Below are 20154 nucleotides of genomic sequence, written 5' to 3'. Positions count from 1 at the left end.
GAGTTGGTGATGGACAGGGAGGCCTGGCGTGCTGTGGTTCATGGGGTCTCAAAGAGTCAGACACGAGTGAGCGACTGAACTGTCTTTTCAGGGTGAAGAACATCGACGACCATGTGTTTCCGCTGAAGTAGTTGGTTGCTCATAAACTTCCTGGTTCAGATAGTTACTGTGTCGTTCATGATGGTGGCTGATCTTCAAGCCCCTTTCTGCTCTTCTAAGGCACCAGGGTTGTGGTACTGTTACAGCAGCCCTAAGAAACCAGTGGGACCCTGCAGGACCTGACTCCCTCATTTTTAGGCCCTCTCACTCCGAGGCACCATAATCTCTCCCTGTCCCCTCTCCTTTGGGGGGAGCAGCATAAACAGGACACCCTTTGAGCCTCCCCCACCACCCCTCCGCACCTCCTCCAACCCTCAGCCATGCCAGAAACTTCCCTCCGGTCTTTTCAAAGAAGCACACAGCCGCAGATGTGTCATTCCATTGCCTCAGTTTTAAATATTTATTTAAAATCCAGAAGGGAAAAGGAGAAACAGAACCCACTTGGGTTTTAACACATTGACATGTGGACAGAGACATGAACGAGGACAGCAGAGAAACCCAAGGACAAGACAGATGCCGGGACAGAGGCCAGGTGGAGACTGGCGGCTTGGGAGACCAAATGCTGAGATGAGGCCCGAGCTGCTACAAAAAAAGCACGCACTTCCGGGAGCAAGGGGGCGGTGGGCGGGGCAGGGAGACAGGAAATGGGGGTGGGGAGGGTGGGCCAGAGTGAGGTATTAAATAATGAAAATCAATCCAATTCCCAAAGAGACACAACTTTAGAAAGAAAAAAAAAGAGACACAAATAAGACTTTCACATAAAATTTCCCCTTCTATAAAAATAATTCCATAGTTAAAATGACTTCAAAAATCCAACCTGGATGCTGACTGGTTCACTGATACAGGACAATTCAGATACCCTGGTGAGCCCTGCCATGCTGAACTCTGAGATTCCCATAACAACCCTTTCTCCTGCGCCCACATTTACACTTGGAGTTAGCAACACTGGGTTTCTACAGAATTGAATGACAGTGAAAAAGCGAGAGTGATGACTGTTATCTTGGAAGGATAAGCTCCAGAATGGAAAACCTTAGGAGACGGTCTGTGCCTTCATGAGATGGGTCCGTATTTACATTCCACCTCCAAGGCCAGTCCTGACCAGCGCCATTCTCCTCACTGGTTTCTTCAAGGTCGAAGCTCAAGGTCAGGACTCCCCAGTCTAGATCACGCCATCCAAGATAAGCTAACTTCCCTCCAAGACCAAGAAAGGCCAAAATAAGATCCTTCATGCTCAGGCCTCCTCCTGCCTTCAGAGGACAAGCATTTCAAAGTCCATAAGTTAAAAGGTAAATCTTTCCTACTTCTGTTTCTGGTTGTTTTTTGTTGTTTTTGTTTTTTTGCTTTGCTTTTTTTTTTTTTTTTTTACTTTTACCTTCTTTCCCCACCTCCTTAACAGATTACCTGATGAGCACAAGGGTGACACTAGGAAAATTTTTAAAATTCCCCGAACTTTGTCATTTGGAGGAGAGAGCAAAACGTGGATGATACCCCACATCTAAATGTTTCTTCAAAGTCTGTGGCAAAAATGGTAGCACCTTCAGAATCTTAAATAGAGTTTTTGTTTTTTTCCTTAAAAAAATCACGTACACTACAAGACAATTGTGAGCACCAGCGATTTCACAGTGGGAGGTAGCAGACGTGGACACCCCCAGCCCCGAGGATCTCACCTCTCCCTCTCTACATCCATCACTTCCCACCCTCTGGCTGCTCTCACCTTCTCACCTCTTTCTCAGATGAAAAAAAACACATAGTAACGCACCTTCTTTGTGTTTGTTTAAATAATATATATATACTTCTTTCTTTCCTTTTCTTCTTTTTTCATGTCTCCTCTCTAATATTGCACATCAAAGCTCCCCGGCAGGGACCAGCTGACAAGATGCCCCCTTCTCTCAAGCTGGCTGGAAGGTGGGGCTCTTTGGGCAGGAAGCTGGGCAGGGAAGTGGGTGGCCGCAGAGCTGGGAGACAGGCTGTGGGGCTCAGGCGGGTTGCAGGCCCAGCTTGCTCTGGCCGGCTCTTTGGTTGGTGTTTGGGGCTGAGTTGGGATCAGCTGTTCCTAAGGACACCCCGTGTGTCCTGCTACCCTTCAGCCTCTTCTACTGGGCAGACAACAGCTGGGGTCTGCTCAAGGATCCCTGGGCAGGTGAGCTGCCTTTCCTGGGCCCACTTACCCCTAGGTACCCTCCCTTTGCCTCTTTCTCCTCTTCCCTCCTCCTCGAGGCCTAGAGGAGCCAGGAGGTCAGAGGTCAGAGGAAGCACGCAGGTCCAACTTCGAGGCGGTACTGCTTCCCTGATGAGGCAGGAGGGAGGTTGTCCACGCCGACAATGGGCAGCTGCTGGGGGTCCTGGGTCCGGAAGGTGAAGAGCGTCTGATGCCAGCGGCCATCCTGGACCTGAGGGTAGAGGGAAAGGGGTACACACAGGCATCATGGTCCTCATCATGTATCACATGCCTTTCCCCACCATCTTTCTTCTTCTTTTTAAAAATATTTATTTTCTTTTTGTCTCCACTGGGTGTTTTTTTTTTTTTTCCTGCTGTGCGAGGACTTTCTCTAGTTGCAACGAGCAGGAGCTACTCTCTAGTTACATTGCACGGGCTTCTCATTGCCACAGCTTCTCTTGTTGCAGAGCATGGGCTCTAGGGTGCCCAGGCCTCAGTAGCTATGGTATATGGGCTTAGCTGCTCTGAGACATGTGAGACCTTCCCGGACCAGGAATCGAACCTGTGTCCCCTGCATTGGCAGGCGGACTCTTAACCACTGGACCACCAGGAAAGTCCTCCCTTTCATCATCTTCTTCACAATTTTTAATGTCCACATGGCATTCACTGTCACAATGACCTGTTTGTGTCCATTTAGATAGCTTCCACTATTTTGATCTCTATACGTAAAGCTGTCATGAATATCATTGTAGCTAAACTTGTGCACACTGTTACCTTAGAGCAAATTCCAGGAGTATCAACAGATTTGCTGGATCAAAGGATAGGTACATTTGTAAGGCTCTGGATATATATTGGAAATATATATGTAGCTGCTGCCCTGAAAACCTCCACCAATTTATTTTTGATTTTTCCAAATAGCTTTGTGTGAGAGTGTTGGGTTTCCCCACATCCTCAGTAACACTGCAGTAACACTGCATTACTGGTTTTGTTTAATATCGTGAGACTGGTTTCTTGGACGACTTTCTGTCTCCCTCTTCAATTACAACCCAGCCTGTTTTAAGCTTCGGAAAACAACCAGGTTAAGAGAAGAAATTAACCGGAGGGCAGGGGGCAGAGAGAAGAGCAGAAATATATCCTTCTATAAGTAAGTAGCCTTGCAAATAAGTGCTAATCTACCAGCCCAGATCTTCCCTTGAAAGTTTCCCAGGGAGGAAAGGGAATGAAAGCAATTTTATAAAACTGCTATAAAAAATTATTACACAAAGATAAAAATTATATGCATACTAAAATATATTATAGTATAGTATAAAATTATATATTATAGTATAGTATAAATTATAGCATAGTATACTAATATATTATAGTATAGTATATGTTATATGAATATAGTATAGTATAAAATTGTTATATATAAGAACATATTTTTCCACCTGTCTGTGCATGAGGGGCCCCAAGAGTTACCTTGCAGCCATCCATGGACACTTCTGGACTGAACTGACCCCCAGCCTCAAAGATCTGCCCGTTCCAGGCCCGGAAGCGCACAGCCTGCTTAGCTGGGGTCTGCCCGGTGCCCTCCTGCCACACGGTCATGTTAAGGCAGTGGATGGTGATCTGCTGTGTCACCTCAGAGCTTAGCAGGTGCAGAAAATTCATCTGGACCCGGCTAATGGCAAACTCCACCTGTGGAGGAGACAACAGCCGTCAGGCAGGGTTGGACTTGGCTGCCCACCACTCTCCGAATACCTTACCTTCCCCTGGAAGGTCCAGGCACGAGCCCTTTCCTGGGAAGCAATTCCCAAGCCATGGTCCCCAGAGGTATTGCTTACTCGAAAGAAAGAAATACTGAGGTGGGTGTGAGTCAGTCCCACAGCCAAGGAGTAAGGAAGGGAAAGAACCAGGTCTGCCTGACTCCAACCAGAGCCGCGAGGGTCCTGATGTACTGTCTCTGGGACCGAGCTGCGATACAGAGGCTCAGAGAGGAGGATCTTGCCCAGGAAGGAGAGTCTCTTAGAGGGCAAAGGAAATGAGAAATGGCTTTACCACATTTCTGAGTCCCAAGCTCCAGGTAGGGTGGGGTGGGTGCTGCTGGAAAAGGCAGATCTGACAGCAAACAAAAGGGCAAGATTTAGGGCTTAAATGGCTGTACTGTAAGTCCTGACAGTTCGGTTTTCTTTTTTGTTTTTTATGATGGAGTGCCTGACTTAAGCTTTGATTGCTGAGACATCCACTTCAAAGAGGCATCCACTTCAAAGACAGACTACTTCCTATAAATACCCTGCCAGTCACAGGACTAGATAAAGAGCCAGGCCACCTCCAGTACTGAGGCTCCTTTGTTTTTGAGATCTGGATTGATTTCAATAACCTACCACTTGGGCTACTTCTTTTTTCTCTCTCCCTGCTTTAAATTCTGGCCCTTATATTTTAAAATCACCAATGAAGACTGAGCCTATGAAACCTTAGTGCACCCCCACCCCACTAAAAGCAGAACCCCAGGCCCATGCGCTGTCTTCTCTCTCTCCACCCGTGACCCCAATATGTGGCTCCAAGTGGGCTGTGTAAATTCCAAGTCCTATAAATAATAAACTTTTATTTTTCTCAAAGTTTCTTGATAGTTATTGCTGAAGGTCATCTTGAAATCTTAATAAGAACCATGAAGGCTGGTCCGACCATTACATGGTTATTGACAGATTGAGAGGTACATAACAATTGGCATAGTAGGCAGGACTGCACAATCTCCCCTGCAATCCACGGAGGGGATGCCCTTGACCTGCAGCTTGCTTAGTAACCACCTAATTCAGGTGGGTGTTAGCATCTGGGAAAGGAGCCTGTCTCACTACTGTGTGCTTTTGCTGTGATTGTTGTTGTTTAGCCACCAGTCCGTGTCCGACTCTTTTGCAACCCCATGGACTATATATAGCCCACCAGGCTCCTCTGGCCATGGGATTTTCCAGGGAAGAATACTGGAATGGATGGCCATTTCCTTCAGTGTCTCTTTCCGACCCAGGACTCGAACCCGCAGATCCTGCTGCATCTTCTGCACTGCAGGTGGATTCTTTACTGCTGAGCCACTGAGGAAGATCCAACCCAAAACGTCACGCCTGCCTTGATAATCCAAGTCTTCCCAGAGCAGTGTGATCAAGGCCATAGGCTCTTACTAGCCACCGAAACCACTGATTATAAAGGCCTTGTTGTTCAGTTGCTCAGTCGTGTCTGACTCTTTGCAACTCCATAGACGGCAGCACGCCAGGCTTCCCTGTCCTTCACCATCTCCCGAATTCTGCTCAAACTCATGTCCATTGAGTCAGTGATGCCATCCAATCATCTCACCCTCTGTCATCCCCTTCTACTCCCACCTTCAATCTTTCCCAGAATCAGGGTCTTTTCTAATGAGTCAGCTCTTCACATCAGGTAGTCAAAGTATTAGAGCTTCAGCTTCAGCATCAGTCCTTTCAATAAATATTCAGGGTTGATTTCCTTTAGGATTGACTGGTTTGATCTCCTTGTAGTCCAAGGGACTCACAAGAGTCTTCTCCAACACCACAGTTCAAAAGCATCAATTCTCTGATACTCAGCTTTCTTTATGGTCCAACTCTCTCAATAAAGACCTTGCTGCTGCTGCTGCTAAGTCGCTTCAGTCGTGTCCAACTCTGTGCGACCCCATGGACGGCAGCCCACCAGGTTCCTCCGTCCCTGGGATTCTCCAGGCAAGAACACTGGAGTGGGTTGCGATTTCCTTGTGTACAGGGGTCCTCTGGATGGGTTCGATCCCTGGGTTGGGAAGATCCCCTGGAGAAGGAAATGGCAACCCACTCCAGTATTCTTACCTGGGAAATCCCATGGACAGAGGAACCTGGCGGGCTACAGTCCATGGGGTTGAAAAGGGGGTCGAAAAGGAGTTGGACACAAGTTAGTGACTAGACAACAACAACAACAAAAGGTCCTCCATGCCTCAAGGACAGAGTTAAGGACAGTGAATTGGATCACAAGGCTATGTCACTGCCCAAAGAAAGGTTCTGGGCTAAAGGCATAAGAGAAATATTCCTGTACGTGGGGAGGATAGGAGACCGCCACCTATGACCATAGAGTTGGTGGTTGTGCCAGAAAAGTGAAATAGCCTTGCAACTGGAAACCAGTGGACCACCAGGCGGAAACCATAACAGAGATCTACGGTCTCCACAGTCAAATTCACTCATCGCTGTCATTCTTCGTCCCTGACCCAATGGGGTATTATGGTTCCTATCCCTGATGTGATGTTACTAAAAGAATTAATGGGCAAATATAAACATCCTAAACATCTGATGTAAGCATCTCCTAAGAACCCTGAGGGGGTTTCTTGATAAATGCAAAACCCCATGGAAGCATCCTGGGGGGCATACCAACATGCCAAGTCTCTGATATCACACTCCAGGGGCCTGAGGACTTTTCCCAAAGACCCTGCACATATCATGTGAGTGGATGCAGACCTCAATCCCGAAGATGTCTCTTCGAACATCCTGGGAAGGAAAGTGGCCAGCTGTGAAGACAGTTCACAGTGGTGCCATCCAAACTTTTCCTGTAACCCACTTTGGATTAAGATAATAGGAGAAAATCAAGAAGTAGAAACGGAGATGAAAAACTATACCTTAAATGAAATTCAAATTTTTCTTAAATATTTTATGCAGCAGGATGGAAAGAAAGGAGCTAATTGGCTATTTGGGAGGGTTGATTTGTTTGTTATAGGCTCTCAGTTGTTGTAATTCAAGGCTGCCAAAATGCATCAACTGGCCAGTATCTCTAAAGACCCTAAAATCCATAATTTTTCTTAAAGATCCATCTGGGCTCTATGCTCATTTCCTCCAAGATCTTCAGCTCCCTGGGCTTTCCCCTGAACAAGGCAGAACTAAGAAACACACCCTATAATGCATCCCTTAAGGGAAAAGCTGAAAAGGGTTATCTAGCCATGTTAGATAAGAAAGAGGGAGCTGGGAAGGCAAAGGACCCTAGACCACTGATGCTCTACCAGGGCCCCTCCTCTCCTCGACGTTTATTCTTGGCGTGGTTGCATCCTTCCATCACAGTGACCACTGCTGAGGCTCACAGTGAATGGAAAACGTTAAGATGAGGCCCATCTCCTGCTGTACAAAATTGGCCTCATTCAGTGGATTTACCATTTCCACAGTTGTGGTCATCCAGATGACCCCCTCTTCATTTTCAACTCCAAAGACGCCCCATTTGACCCATGGAATTATTTTAATAGAGCACTACCCTAATTACAGGGCAGTACTACAACATTTTATTGGAACTGCCAAAACCATACAAAAGGGACTAACACTCCTGGAAGAAAATTTACATTCTTTCTCTGTCCCTTGAAGATTAAATCTTTGAAATGGAAACACCCCAGGAGGTAATTAAAACTCTGCCTACAATTGCCTGAGGCTGAAGGAGAAAAAATAAAATAAAACAAGAGAGCAGAGAAAGGGACCTTTGAAAATACAACCTGCCATAAAAGCTCTCTTACTCAAAATCTAGTTCGCAGCCTCTAAGATGACTTGTCAGGAACAAATACAGATCTTAAGTCATCTCCACAAATATTGGTAAAAAGCATTAGCTGCTGAAGCAGGTAATTTTAACTTGTTCTGTCTTCCAGACACAATTTGGAGCCAAATGTTATTTATGAAAAAGTGAGTTTTATATTGTACCTGATTCATGGCTAAAATTTTGGAAAAGGAAGCTATAGGGTCTCAGGGTCTGTGTGTTTTTGTAATCTCTGGATGTATATGTGATCTTTTTCTTTCTCTCTATCTCTGAATGGTATAGCCATAGTTAATGTGTAAGAGAGCTCTGTTTAATTGGCTTAAAAATAAGTACTTATGAATTAGTTACTCCTAACACTCAGAAATATCGAAACTAATCCAAATGTTTTTCAAGTTCACGTGATCTGGGATAACTTTTGGTAAATAAAAGCTAGCCTAAATTTGTTTTAATTAAAATAGATATGTCTTCAGAGTTAACAGCATTAAATATACTACAGATAGACAACTTTTCCAGTGTTTACTAGCCAAATAAATCCATGTTATCTTTATTACAAAAAAAATTAGCTTGGGATGATGGCTGACTTTGTCTACAGTCTAATGAAGATTTTATAGATAGTTTAATCATATTGTCAGAAGAGAGAAAAAGAATTTTTTTGTGTGGTCAAGTTGGCTAAAATTGGATTGTTATTATAAGAGACTTTTAAAAAATAAACTTTAATATCAATAATGTTCTTATGTAATTTTCTTTCGTTTGCTAGAAGGACACGTTTTCTTGGAGTATTGATCTGCTCCTGTTGAAAGTACAAAAAGTTATTCTTTACTTTTTAAGTAATCTGGCTAGAAAGCAAAGATTTTGTGTTTTATCAGAATAATCTCCTGAGCTTCATGTTGTCTTAACTGGATCTTTAATTACCTAGAAAACAGTCTTCTCAAAACCAAAACAGCTAACTTTTGCTCACATCTATGGAACTTTCTGTATTTGTTTTTAAAATCCTTTGTCACTTAGGCTAAGTAGATAATTGAGCATTTTTTAAAATAATGATCTGTGGTTCTTTGCAATCAAGTATTGAAAATCTTTGATATTTTTGACAAACTTCTGCAAATGAAATTCTAAGTGAAGTCTTTTTGACCTGGAAGTAACTTTGGGGTTTTCCAGAGGATCCTTGGAACATCTCAAAATACCCTTCTCTTTCCTAATAAAAAGAGAGACACTAAACTAATTAGGCTTATTTGATATGTTAAATCACATGGGAAATATTGTCAAGTAGGAAATAATGCTACGTCTTCTTTATGGATATCCTCAAATGGATATATTTTATTAATACAGTATTTCAGAAATCAAATGAAATTCCTGAAATTCTGATATGTAATGTTATCCATCATAACTCCACTTATCTTAAAACGTTTTGTGTCACAGAAATAACAAAATTTTCCTTGTCAACTTCATCATATTGAGCTCTCATCAGATCTTTAACCGTGGGCATGAAAAATGTCATTCTTTTGTTATTTATAATTATTGCTTTACTCTGATGCCTTTACGAAAGTGCTCCATCTTCACATTCATGGACAGGACTCTGACAAGTACAGATTTTTGATAACTTTTAAATCATACTACTGAATGGGCAAGAATTTATAGAACTCTAAGGAAAAACTGGATTTATGAAACTGCTAACAAAAGATCAAGATCGGAGATCAGTTGCATAGGACTGAATGAATTGATGAGGATGATTATAATTTTTTATGACATTTGTTTGGCAGTTATTAATCTTTGTTTCTACGTTTAAGGAAAATTGTTCTCTAAAGCTAGCAATGACTTACAGCAATTTGGGGAAGTACACCCTTGTGAACAAAGATGAAATAATTGCTATTTCTCCCTACCTGATCCTTCTAGAATTCACTCTATGAGTATTTTTATTCTCATGGCAGTATAGTTATTTGCATAAGCTCAGTAAGAATCTGTTCTTGTAACAGGACACAATTGGAAATACTGGTTAACAGCAAGGCTTTGACTGGACTGTCATGTTTGAGAGAGATATATATATATATAGACTCAGATACGACCAGATCACTTAAGGAACTAAGGTTGACTTTATGGAGCCAATAAAGACCCTTGGAAAAATTGGTTTGTTACCTTGACTACAGGGTTCCCAGCAGTCTTATCAGGTGAGTAAGGAAGGCCACTTCCTGGCAAGTCCAGGAATCACAAGATATTTTGGGCACTTTGAGAAGAGAGGAATTTACCCAAACTTATAGGTATTCGAGGCAGAGTTTGATGGTTAGTTCTTGCCCTGAAGAAGCTTCTTGGTTTCTTGCCCTGAAGAGGCTTCTAAAGTTCAATCTGAGACTTCTTATGAAAAGTTTCAGCAAAGCAGCAAAGAGTTCATGTTGTCAATCACTTTTCTAGCTGCACTTGTGTAAATAACCACATTTGTTGAAACTAGACTTAATTTGCAAACAAATTTGTCTTTCTATGGCTCTCTTTGATAGAAATGGGGATGACTGTACAGAGAAAAATTGTTTCAATAGAAACTACGACACACGGTTGAGGACATTGGATTCTAGTTCTGTTAAGCATCTGAGACTTTGTTTTCTACCTGTAAATTGGACAGGATGCTGAATTCTTTTTGGCTCCTCCAATATCTAGCTACAACTCTCCAAACTAATGTTTCCAGTTTTTCTCCCACCCTCTGATTTCATTTTCTATTGAAAATGAAGATTGCACTTTTCCCAAAGCCATGCAGGCTAAAGTGGGATAACATGATATAAACTGCAGAGAGATCATCACAACTGCTCATGTATGGACAATCTTCATGTCCATTGCCATGTGGGCCACTCAGAAAGATCACGAGACACATTCAAATTGCAACCCAAGGAAACCTATCAGACTGCCTCTGTCTGCCCTCACTCCATCTGAAGGTGTTTGGAGCCCAGCATCTAGAAATCTTCTTGACTAGCACCTTTAGAACTCAAAAGTTGGGATTATAATCTTCTCCAATCATTGACTTTTTTTTTTTTTTTGGCCGCATTGTGCCTCTTGTAGGATCTTAGTTTCTCAACCAGAGATTGAGCCCAGGACCAAGTCCTAACCACTGGACTGCCAGGGAATGCTTGACTTTTTTTATTTCCATACAGATGCCTCTTATTAAATACCCGATTGCTTGTACTGTACCTTATTTGGGTATCCTGAAATGAGATACTACTCTTTTACTGAATTGACGTATTCTTAGGACCAACAGACTGGTTAGAGGAGATATGAAACAATCTACCTACTCAGGATAGATTCAGATTGACCTGCTTATACGCGATGCCCAAGATGTATAAATGCTTCACAATATTACACAAATTTTGGAACAGATTCTAGGGCCCCTCAGATCACTGACTTAGTTTCATTATGGGATCCTTCAAATTTGGGACAACAGCTCCCAACTGAATTTCAGACTGTTGCCTCTATAATAATTACAGGATTTTCTGTGATCCTGTTCAGATGAGTATTTTCTGGGTTTCAAAGTGCCTTACCCCTGACTTTTAACATATCAGCTACCCAGGAGGTTAATGTCCTCACCATTGACTCTGATGCCTCACATCACAGGGCAGATGGTAACATAAGCCCTGACAGTTGGGTTTTCTCCTTTTTTGTGTGATGCAAGTGCCTGAGTTAAGCTCTGATCGCTGAGGCATACATTTCAAAGAAGGTTATCTCCAATAAACAGGTTGCTAGCCCCACAGACTAACCCTGGAAGGGCTGGGCCACCTCCCAACACTGCGGCTCCTTTGTGTTAGAGCTCTGGTTGATTTCAACAACTATTTGGACCACTTATTTTTTCTGTTCTCATGCTTTAAATTCCCACCCTCAGGTTTTAACTTCACCAGCACAGAGTGAACCTGTGAAATCCTAGCCTCCTCCTCCAATACAGGCAGCTGCACTGTCCCTTTCTCTCTCTACCAGAGACCTCACTGTGTGGTCCCGGGTGTGCTGTGATTTCCAGGTCCTGTAAGTAATAAACCTCTCTACATTTTTTTTTCCTGTTTCCAGATGGTTATTGCTGGAGGGCATTTTGCAACCATAATAAAAATCATAGAGGCTGGTCCAGCCACAACACTCGTTATCATTAGGCTGAGACCAGCACAGGACAGTGGTTCATTGTTTCTGATGGGGATGGCGACTCAGATGGGCAGTCGCATTGGCAACCCAGGTGCCAGCCTCACCCCTCTGCCAGGTGGGTTTGCCACAAAGCCACTGACCCTCTGTGTCAGAGGGGAAAGGGCCTGTTGGACTGTGAGCTCTGCTTGTGGAAGCTGCCATGTTTCCTGTTGAACCCAGCACCTGGCTCAGTGCCTGCCACATGGTGGGGACCTAGCCAAGACTTGTTACCCAGCTGGCTGGGCTATGGATGTTCAGACTCTGGGTCTGACATGGTCAGGACAAGGTACTTTCTGGAGCTTCCCCTGGGGGGCTCTGGAGTCCCACCTCTCCTGCAGCCAGAGAAACTCTTTTCTCTGTAGCACGAATTATCTCATATGGGGGACTTGCTGCAACTACAGACCCACCATCCAGCGAGGGGTTTCCTAGCCGGGGGCGTAGTTATGTTTCACTGTTGCTGCACACTGTGGTTTGTTTGAGTTGCCCTGGGCCACCTAAAATTCTCAGCCCAGAGACCATCGCATGGTAAGTGGGCACCAAACATGAGCTACACATTTGCATACACAACCCTGGAACACATGTCCCAGGTGACCATCACACTGACTTATTTTGTGCTTATGGTCATAGTTGTCCAAGCGGGGCTGCTCTGTCTTAGACATTAGGCAGAAAGTTCTATTTGAAGAAAGAACCATCAGCATCACCCAACACAAAAGGATTTGGAAACCAAATGTAGAGATGAGGAACTGGTGTTCAGAAAGAGGATATGACTTTCCCAAGGTCATGTAGCAAGATAGTTAAGGCTCAGTCACAAACCTGGATGGACTGTGGTCCAGGGCAGGGGGCAAGGGGTATAGAGAGGGCAAGCCGGTGAGCACTGGGGAGCAGACGGGTACCTTGGAGGTCGTGATGGGCTTGAGACACGTTTGTCCACCATGTGTGAAGTTGCAGGAGACTTCGATGGTGTCGGATGAGCAGCCAAGGTTTGGATCCACCCAGTAGGTACCTATAGGCAACACAGGATGGGGGGTGCGGTGTATGTATGTGGGGAGAAACCCCAGGCTTGGTTCTACAGGTGAATCTGACACCTGGTCACCTGCTGAGTCCCAGTTGGACATGAAGTCAGGGAGGTGGAGCAGAAAAGGGATTCTGTGAGCCATAGTGTTGGAAGGAAACTCTCTGGGCAGAGCTCAGAGCTAGCAGAGTCTCCAGAGGGGCCACTTGGTGGAGCCCATCCCCCTGTCGCCACTGGGAAGTATCATTTTCCAGAAAGGACAACCGAGGTTGGGAGAGGCTGAGCCACTTGCCCGAGGGATTTAGGGATTGTTTAATTGAAAGGGTTTGCTGCCAAGGCTCTGACTCTCCCGGAGCTTGGTGGGAGTCAGGGCTTCTAGCCCATCAACCAGGCAGCTCTGCTGGCACCTGCTCTCCGCTTTTGGGTTTCCAAGGACCCAAAGGCCCCGCAGCTGATAGAGCAGGACAGCCTTCTCATGCAGCAGGGAGAAGGGTGGCTCACCCAGCTCACAGAGCAGGTCAGAGGCAGGACGGACATTGGAGCTCAGGTCTGTCCGCCTCTAAAACTGTGGTCCTTCCAAGGCACCACACAGCTCACAGAGAGAGAGGAGAGTTGGATGAAGTGTGGAGGACAGAAACTGGGAATCCTGGGTCTCCAGGGGAGCTATGATGGGGGCCCTCCTGTCCCTGGGGCCTTTTTCTGCCAAAGCTCTTGGCCCATTGCAGTGAAATGGTCATCCCCAGCTGGTGGATCTGTGGGTTCAACTCTGCAAGGGTGGGACCCGTCCTCTGTGTTTCCCACCATATCCCCATGCCCCAGGAGGCGCAATGCCTGGCACACTGCGGGGGGGTGGGCTCTGTGACTGCTTATTGAGTGAATAAATGACTGCCTCCCCAAGGACAGACACTCGGCCCAGTTCAGTGGAGAATCTAATGGCTAACTGCTCTGTCTTAGAGGTTAACCATCTCGTTCAGCTCCTCCTGGAATCCCCTGCCCTGCCCTGCCCCACCCCTGGGGCCGGGAAGTCCTCGCTCGAGACAGACCCCACCATCCCTCGTACCATCCACCATCTTCTGCTCACAGTCCATGAGGTCCCGGCAGACCCGGGCGGGGTTCTCTTTGGTGCCCAGGGGCGTCTTAATGCTCTGGATGAGGTTGCTGAGGTAGTGTAAGGTTTTAAAGATCTCCCCTCCCTGGTCCAGCACCAGCCGGTCCGGATGGCTGTAACCCTGTCGTGAGAAAAGAGGGTGGCCCTCGAGGTCCTTGTCCAGCCGGAGCTCTGAGCCGCCACAGCTCCAAGTTCTTGCCACTGAGGAGACATCTGAGCTCCCTGCAGGGGCTATGCTTGGGTCTCCCTCCACTTAACAAATAAAGAAACGGGACCAGCGGTGGCCAGGGGCAGATCTACCCAGAGGATCTGGGGGGCTTGAGAGATGTGGAAAGTCAGCCTGGCTTCTGCTGCAGAACAGGAGGGTCCCGTGGGCAAGGAGTCAAGGGAGGGGTCCCAAATCCCTCAGGAAGGGATTGGTGAAGGACTTACTTTCCACTGACTACCCCTTGCCCCACTCCCCAGAATGGAAGGAAGATAACAAGCTTTTCCATCTGCTCTTCCACTGGTTTCTGAGCCTGGAAAGAGCACTCAGGGCACAAATGGAAAAGTCTAACAGTCTGAGCTTGGAGGTAGTGAGTTCCCCATCATTGGAGGAAAGCAAAGCCTCAAAGGACCCTCTTGACAGGGCTTGACCAGAGGACACCCGGGGCCCTGTTCAGCCTGGTATCCTGATGCTGAGGTGACCACTGACCAGGGTCTTAGCAGAGCCTGTGGACAAGTTTCCTGCCTCTGGTGGATTCTGGGACTGAACCAAGAAGCTGCTTCTGACATCTCTACCTGACTCAGGAGGAGAGCAAAAGGACTTGGCCCTGTTCCTGGGTCACTTGCTGGCCATGAATTGCTCAGTGTGGGTCACGTGGAGGCCACTGACCACATGTGGGTCATCATTTCTGCACCCCCGCTCCAAGGAAGGGGCCCCACGTGGGCAGGGCCTCGGGTGGTACCTCTGCTCTCAGTGCTCCACCGGTGTCCATCCACGTCTGGAAAGCTGCCCCAAGGTCGTCTTGTTGCTGTGCAGAGAGGACAGGGTGTGCCTCCTGGACACCACCGAGCAGGAGCCCCAGGGTCTGAGCAAGGGCCCTCCCACCCCACCTTCCCCAGTGGGATCCTGGCCCATAGCATGCCTTCTGGGGAACTCTGTTCTTCCTCCCCTTGCAAACAGATGCTTCCACTAATTTCCTCCAGGCACTTCCATAGCACTCTGTCACCCCCAAGATTAAGTCCAAACTCCTCGAAATGGTCTGCGTGCTGTGTTCTCTGGTCCTGCTTCTCTTCTGTCTCCCACGGGTGCTCCGTGCACCAGACACACTATTGCACTTCTCAGTTCCTGGGTACCATGCTCTATTTAGCCACCGAGCCGTTGCACAGGCTGCTCCCATTGCCTGTTCCCTTCCTCCATCATTCCATCTACTATTCCAGTGGTTCTCAGCCAGGGGTGGTGCTGCCCCCTAGAGGACATCTGGCAATATCTCTAGACTTCAGGGGCTGTCACAACTGGAGGAGGCGGTGCTACTGGGATGTAGTGGGTGGAAGCCAGGCTGCAGCTAAACGTCCTCCGATGCACAAGACAATCGCTCATAGCAAAGAATCATCTGGCTCCAAATGTCCACAGCGCTGTGGGTGAGAAACCCTGCCCTGCACACATCCTATAGATGTCACCCTGCAATAGGAACTCTCTCCTGATGCCTCTGCCCCCAGGCTGGGGGTGGACCCCTCTTTCTACATTCCCACAGCCCTGGGGTCTCCCCTTTGGTTTGCACTATAATTGTTTCACTTCCACTTGCATCTCCAACCCTGGTACTGGGCTTCCCAGAAGCAGAGCTGCACGATCTCACCATGAAAATAGAGAAGGGGGGAAGATCTGACGGTGAGTAAAGCCCCAGAGTTGGGGTCTGGAGCCAGGACTCCGGCAGTCCTTCTCAAGTTCAGATCCCAAGCCTTGCAGCTTACTAACTGTACAATCTGGGCAAGTTGCTTAAACTCAGTTTTCTCATCCTGAAAATGGGCATGATAATAAAACTCAACTGTTGAGAGGAATAAATGATTTCAAGAATCTGCCTACAATGCAGGAAGACATAGGAGACTTGGGTTTGATCCCTGGGTAGGGAAGTTCCCCTGGAGAAGGAAATGGTGACCCATTCCAGTATTCTTGTCTGGAAAATCCCATGGACAGAGAAACCTAGCAAGCTACAGTCCATGGGGTTGCAAAGAGTTGGACACGACTTAGTGACTTAATAGCAAAATGCATGAAAAGCACTTCTTTTTTTTTTTTTTTTGGCCTCCCCACACAGCCTGAGGGATCCTAATTCCCCGATTAGGGCTCAGGGACTGAGCCTGAGCCCTCAGCAGTGAAAGCATGGGGTCCTAACCACCAGACCACAAGAGAATTCCAGAAAAGCACTATGAATGCTATATGGCATATAACAAGCATTGAATCTATTAGTTATTATTCAAAAAATCAAAATCCTCTCATTTTCCTTTTTTTTTTAAGAGGGAAAAGTCTTTTCCTAGATGTCTTAATTTCCTCCTAGCTTGCTTCCTTACTGAGGAAGGAAGGATGTAGAGGAAGAGGCCACGGTTGTCATTCTAGTTTTGTGGATGAGACAGAGGGATGGACAGTGAGGACAGAAAAGCAGGGATTCAAGCTGCTCGTGGCCAGGGGCTCCTTCTCCATGCAGTCCTTCGCCTTGGCCATTCCCTGGGATGTGGTTGGGGCCTGCTTCTAACAGTCAACCAGGACCATGGTCAAATGTGGACAGACTGCCAGAGGGCTTGTGAGGTGGGGATGTGTTTTCATTCAAGCCGGGGAGGACCACCGGGGCCCAACCTGCAACCTTACCTGACCCTCTTTGGACTCAGAATCTGGGCTGGAAGGACTGTGTCGTGTGGTGATGCGTAATAAGAAATCTATACTTGGTCTTCAATCCAGTTCCTGGCATAGAGCTCCTAAAACCCTTGGAATTTTCTGAAATAGGGTATCTTTTGCTGTGTTCATGAGGTGACTTTTGGAAAGCTCCTAAGTAACTTAACGATGGGGGTTGGTGGTCTTTGGAACCAACCATGTGATCAGAGGGTTGCAACTTTCAATTACCAGTCTCACAGCCTCCAAGGAGGGGAGAGGGGCTGGAGGTTGAGTCAACCACCGATTGTCGATGATTTAATCAATCATGTCTGTGTAATGAAGCCTCCCTAAAATCCTAAAAGGACTGGATTCGGAGGGCTCCCAGGCTGGTGAACAGGCGGAGATTCGGAGAGGACATGGAAGCTCACGCTCGTCCCCATGCCCTGCTTGATGATGCACAGCCTCCACCTGGCTGTTCCTCTGTGCGTGTGCTCAGTCGTGTCCTACTCTCTGCACCTCGATGGAAGGTAGCCCGCCAGGCTCCTCTGTCCATGGGATTCTCCAGGCAAAATACTGGGGTGGGCTGCCATTTCCTCCTGCAGGGGATTTTCCCAACCCAGGGAACAAACCCGCATCTCTTGTGTCTCCTGCATTGCAGGTGGATTCTTTACCCACTGAGCCATCAGGGAAGTCCAAAATGACATGTGTGAGTTACAGCCTTTTATAATAAGCCACTAATCTGGTACATAGAATGTGTCTCTGCGTTCTGTGAGCTGCCCTAGCAAATTAACTGATGCTGAGGAGGGCCTGGTGGGAACTTTTCATGTATAACTAGTCGGTCAGAAGCACAAACAACACCGGATTTGCCACTGGCATCGGAAGCGAGGCAGGGAAGTGGGGTGAGGGAGGGAGGTGTGGGATCCTGGGGGGAGCCAGCAGGGATCTTGTAGGACTGAGCCCTCAACCTGTGCAATCTGATGCTGACTCCAAGTAGTGTCAGGACTGAATTAAATTCTAGGACACGCAGCTAGTGTCCCCCAAATTGCTCACTGGTGTGGGGAAGCTCCCTTCCCAACACACATAGGTTGGAATCAGTACCAGAACCTTAAAGATCTGTCAGTGGAACGGCACAGAGTGGATCAACAGGACCCCGGAGCCAGCGGAGGGAGGTCTTCCTGGATCCACTGTCCGGGGTGCATTCTGGCTAATACCTGGGTTTCCTGCCCCTCGGTGCAGGGTCCAGGGTTCAGGAAGGAGTGATGTAGGATGGGGGGTGGGCAGCCTTGGGCCAGGGAGGGGTCTGTTGTCATCCCTCCCCCACCACACCCCAGGCCTTACTCCAAGTAAACCAAAGAGAAAGTTCTCCAACTTACAAAGTGGATAGGGCTCCCTGGAGGACCCTGCAAAAGAAGAGGCTGGGTCTGTGTCTGATGGGGACTGTGAGCTGCAGTCCCGTGGGCTGTCAGGAGACGGAGGGGCTCTCAGGGTATGAGAGAACCCACCACCCTGGTCTCTGCCTGGCGCCACCTGGGCTGAGCTGTACTCTCCCGGAGGCCTGGCCTGTGAAGTCGAGGCCAGTCCTGTGAAGGCCGCCAACACAGCCTGGGGTCTCAGTCAAAGGAACCCCACCTGCTGCCCTGCACTTCAAGGGGAGCACATACTACCTACCGGTGGGCCGGGCTGCCCTCTGGGACCGGGAGGACCCTGGAGGAAGAGGAGAACAGTGAGACCCTGCTCAGAGGCCTCTCAACCCCCGACCCAGCCCAGGCCTCCCCCTGAGACCCAGGCGCTGTGGCCATACAGACCGAGGTCCCAGGACATGACTGGTCACGGGCAGGAGAGCCCAGAGTGCCTGCCCCCCAACCCCCCGCCCCCAACTCCACCATCCCCCCAGCCCTCACACCCCAGCCCACTCACCCTCGGACCTTGCAATCCCTGGAGGGGGACAGAAGCAGGGAGACAGGGTTAGAGGAGCAGGCTGAGCTGTGTCACCCCCTTGACCCCCCCCCACCACACAGCCCACCAGCCCGTCCACTCACCAAGTCCCCTCGGCTGCCTTTGTTGCCCTTTGGACCCTGCAAGAAACCATGGCCCAGTGAGAGGGGACTCAGAGGGGGAGCCCCACCGCCTGGATGGGGAAACTGAGACTCAGACTGGCTCGAGGTCACAGAGACAGTCTGGCCCCAGCGGTCTTTCTGGCCAGCTCCCTGCACATACCTGGTGTCCTGAAGGTCCCAGGATTCCTAGGGGCCCGATGATACCTTCCTTTCCCTAAAGGGCAGAGAAAGGCATGTGTGTCCTTGTCCCAGTGCCTGGGGAACAGAGTGCCTGGGGAACAGAGTCACCGGGACAGGAGGGTAGGGGGCAGCCTGAAGGCTCCCAGGAGATGGAAGGGAGACCTCCCCAGGTGGGGCCAGGCCGCGTGTCTGCTGAGCCCATGTGATGTGTGTTGGGGTGGACCATTGGTGGGCGACGGGAGCAGGTGAAAGCAGGAAAGATGGCAGCCCAGCTGGCAGGAACATCACGAGCAAAGGTGTGGAAACCGGGTAGGGGGTGGGAGGGAGGTTTGAGAGGGAGGAGACATATGTATGCTTATGGCCGATTCACATCGTATGCAGAAACAAACCCAGCATTGTAAAGCAATTATCCTCCAATTAAAAAATAAATGTTAAGAAAAGGTGTAGAAACAGGAGTGGAGACAGTCGGTAGAGAGGGCTCAAGACTGAAGGAACAGGAAGGGTGATGTCACCCAGCTGATGGCTGGCCAGCCTCGGATGACTGACCGTGCTGGGACAGACAGGGAGAGGACTCACCATCAAGCCAGGAGGCCCCCGAGGGCCCTGGATGCCTTTGAAGCCAATGTCTCCTGGGGGACCCTGCGGGAGGTGGAGAAGGGCTGCTGTGCCTGGGCGGCTGCTGGGCGAGGGCTCCAGCAGCTCCACCACCTCTGGGGTCTGCCTAACCTTTGCCCTCCCAGCAAGAGATGCCTTCCCTGAGAGGATCCAGAAAGAGGAACAAATGTCCATAATTATTAAGCAGCAGGCAGAGTGCTGGCTCGGTGCTAAATGGTATAGGCCTAACCTTAATTGTAACAACCCTTTGCTGCTACTGTGCCCATTTTATAGATGAGAAAACTGAGGCTTGGAGAGACCAAGTAACTTGCTCAGGCACAGAGCAGATAAACTGCGGAGCTGGGCTTAGAACCCAGGTCTGCTGGAACGTGAGGCTGGGAGCCAAAGTGTTCATGCTAGTTTCTGGCTGTGTTGCAGCCCCCATTG

The 20154-nt window shown here is 48.0% G+C and overlaps 1 protein-coding gene across 1 annotated transcript in view; it reads right to left on the bottom strand.

The window, feature by feature from the left end:
• Positions 1-485: 485 nt before the first annotated feature.
• Positions 486-20154, bottom strand: part of COL27A1 (collagen type XXVII alpha 1 chain) — a 148385-nt gene continuing 128716 nt past the window's right edge. The window contains exons 51-61 of the mRNA XM_081574904.1: positions 19690-19752; positions 19094-19147; positions 18916-18951; positions 18794-18811; positions 18545-18580; positions 18250-18276; positions 14979-15044; positions 13984-14152; positions 12805-12914; positions 3719-3937; positions 486-2489 (exon numbers count right to left, since the gene is read on the bottom strand). Of these exons, the coding sequence (XP_081431030.1) occupies positions 2343-2489; positions 3719-3937; positions 12805-12914; positions 13984-14152; positions 14979-15044; positions 18250-18276; positions 18545-18580; positions 18794-18811; positions 18916-18951; positions 19094-19147; positions 19690-19752 (945 nt within the window). The 3' untranslated portion in view covers positions 486-2342. The remainder of the gene's footprint in view (positions 2490-3718; positions 3938-12804; positions 12915-13983; positions 14153-14978; positions 15045-18249; positions 18277-18544; positions 18581-18793; positions 18812-18915; positions 18952-19093; positions 19148-19689; positions 19753-20154) is intronic.

This window comes from Giraffa tippelskirchi, chromosome 1 (genome assembly GCF_054371585.1).
Source record: "Giraffa tippelskirchi isolate mGirTip1 chromosome 1, T2T-mGirTip1v1.2.pri, whole genome shotgun sequence".
Classification (NCBI taxonomy): Eukaryota; Metazoa; Chordata; class Mammalia; order Artiodactyla; family Giraffidae; genus Giraffa; species Giraffa tippelskirchi.
Note: the sequence above shows the minus strand (reverse complement) of the source record. Positions and strands in the feature narration are given on the sequence as shown.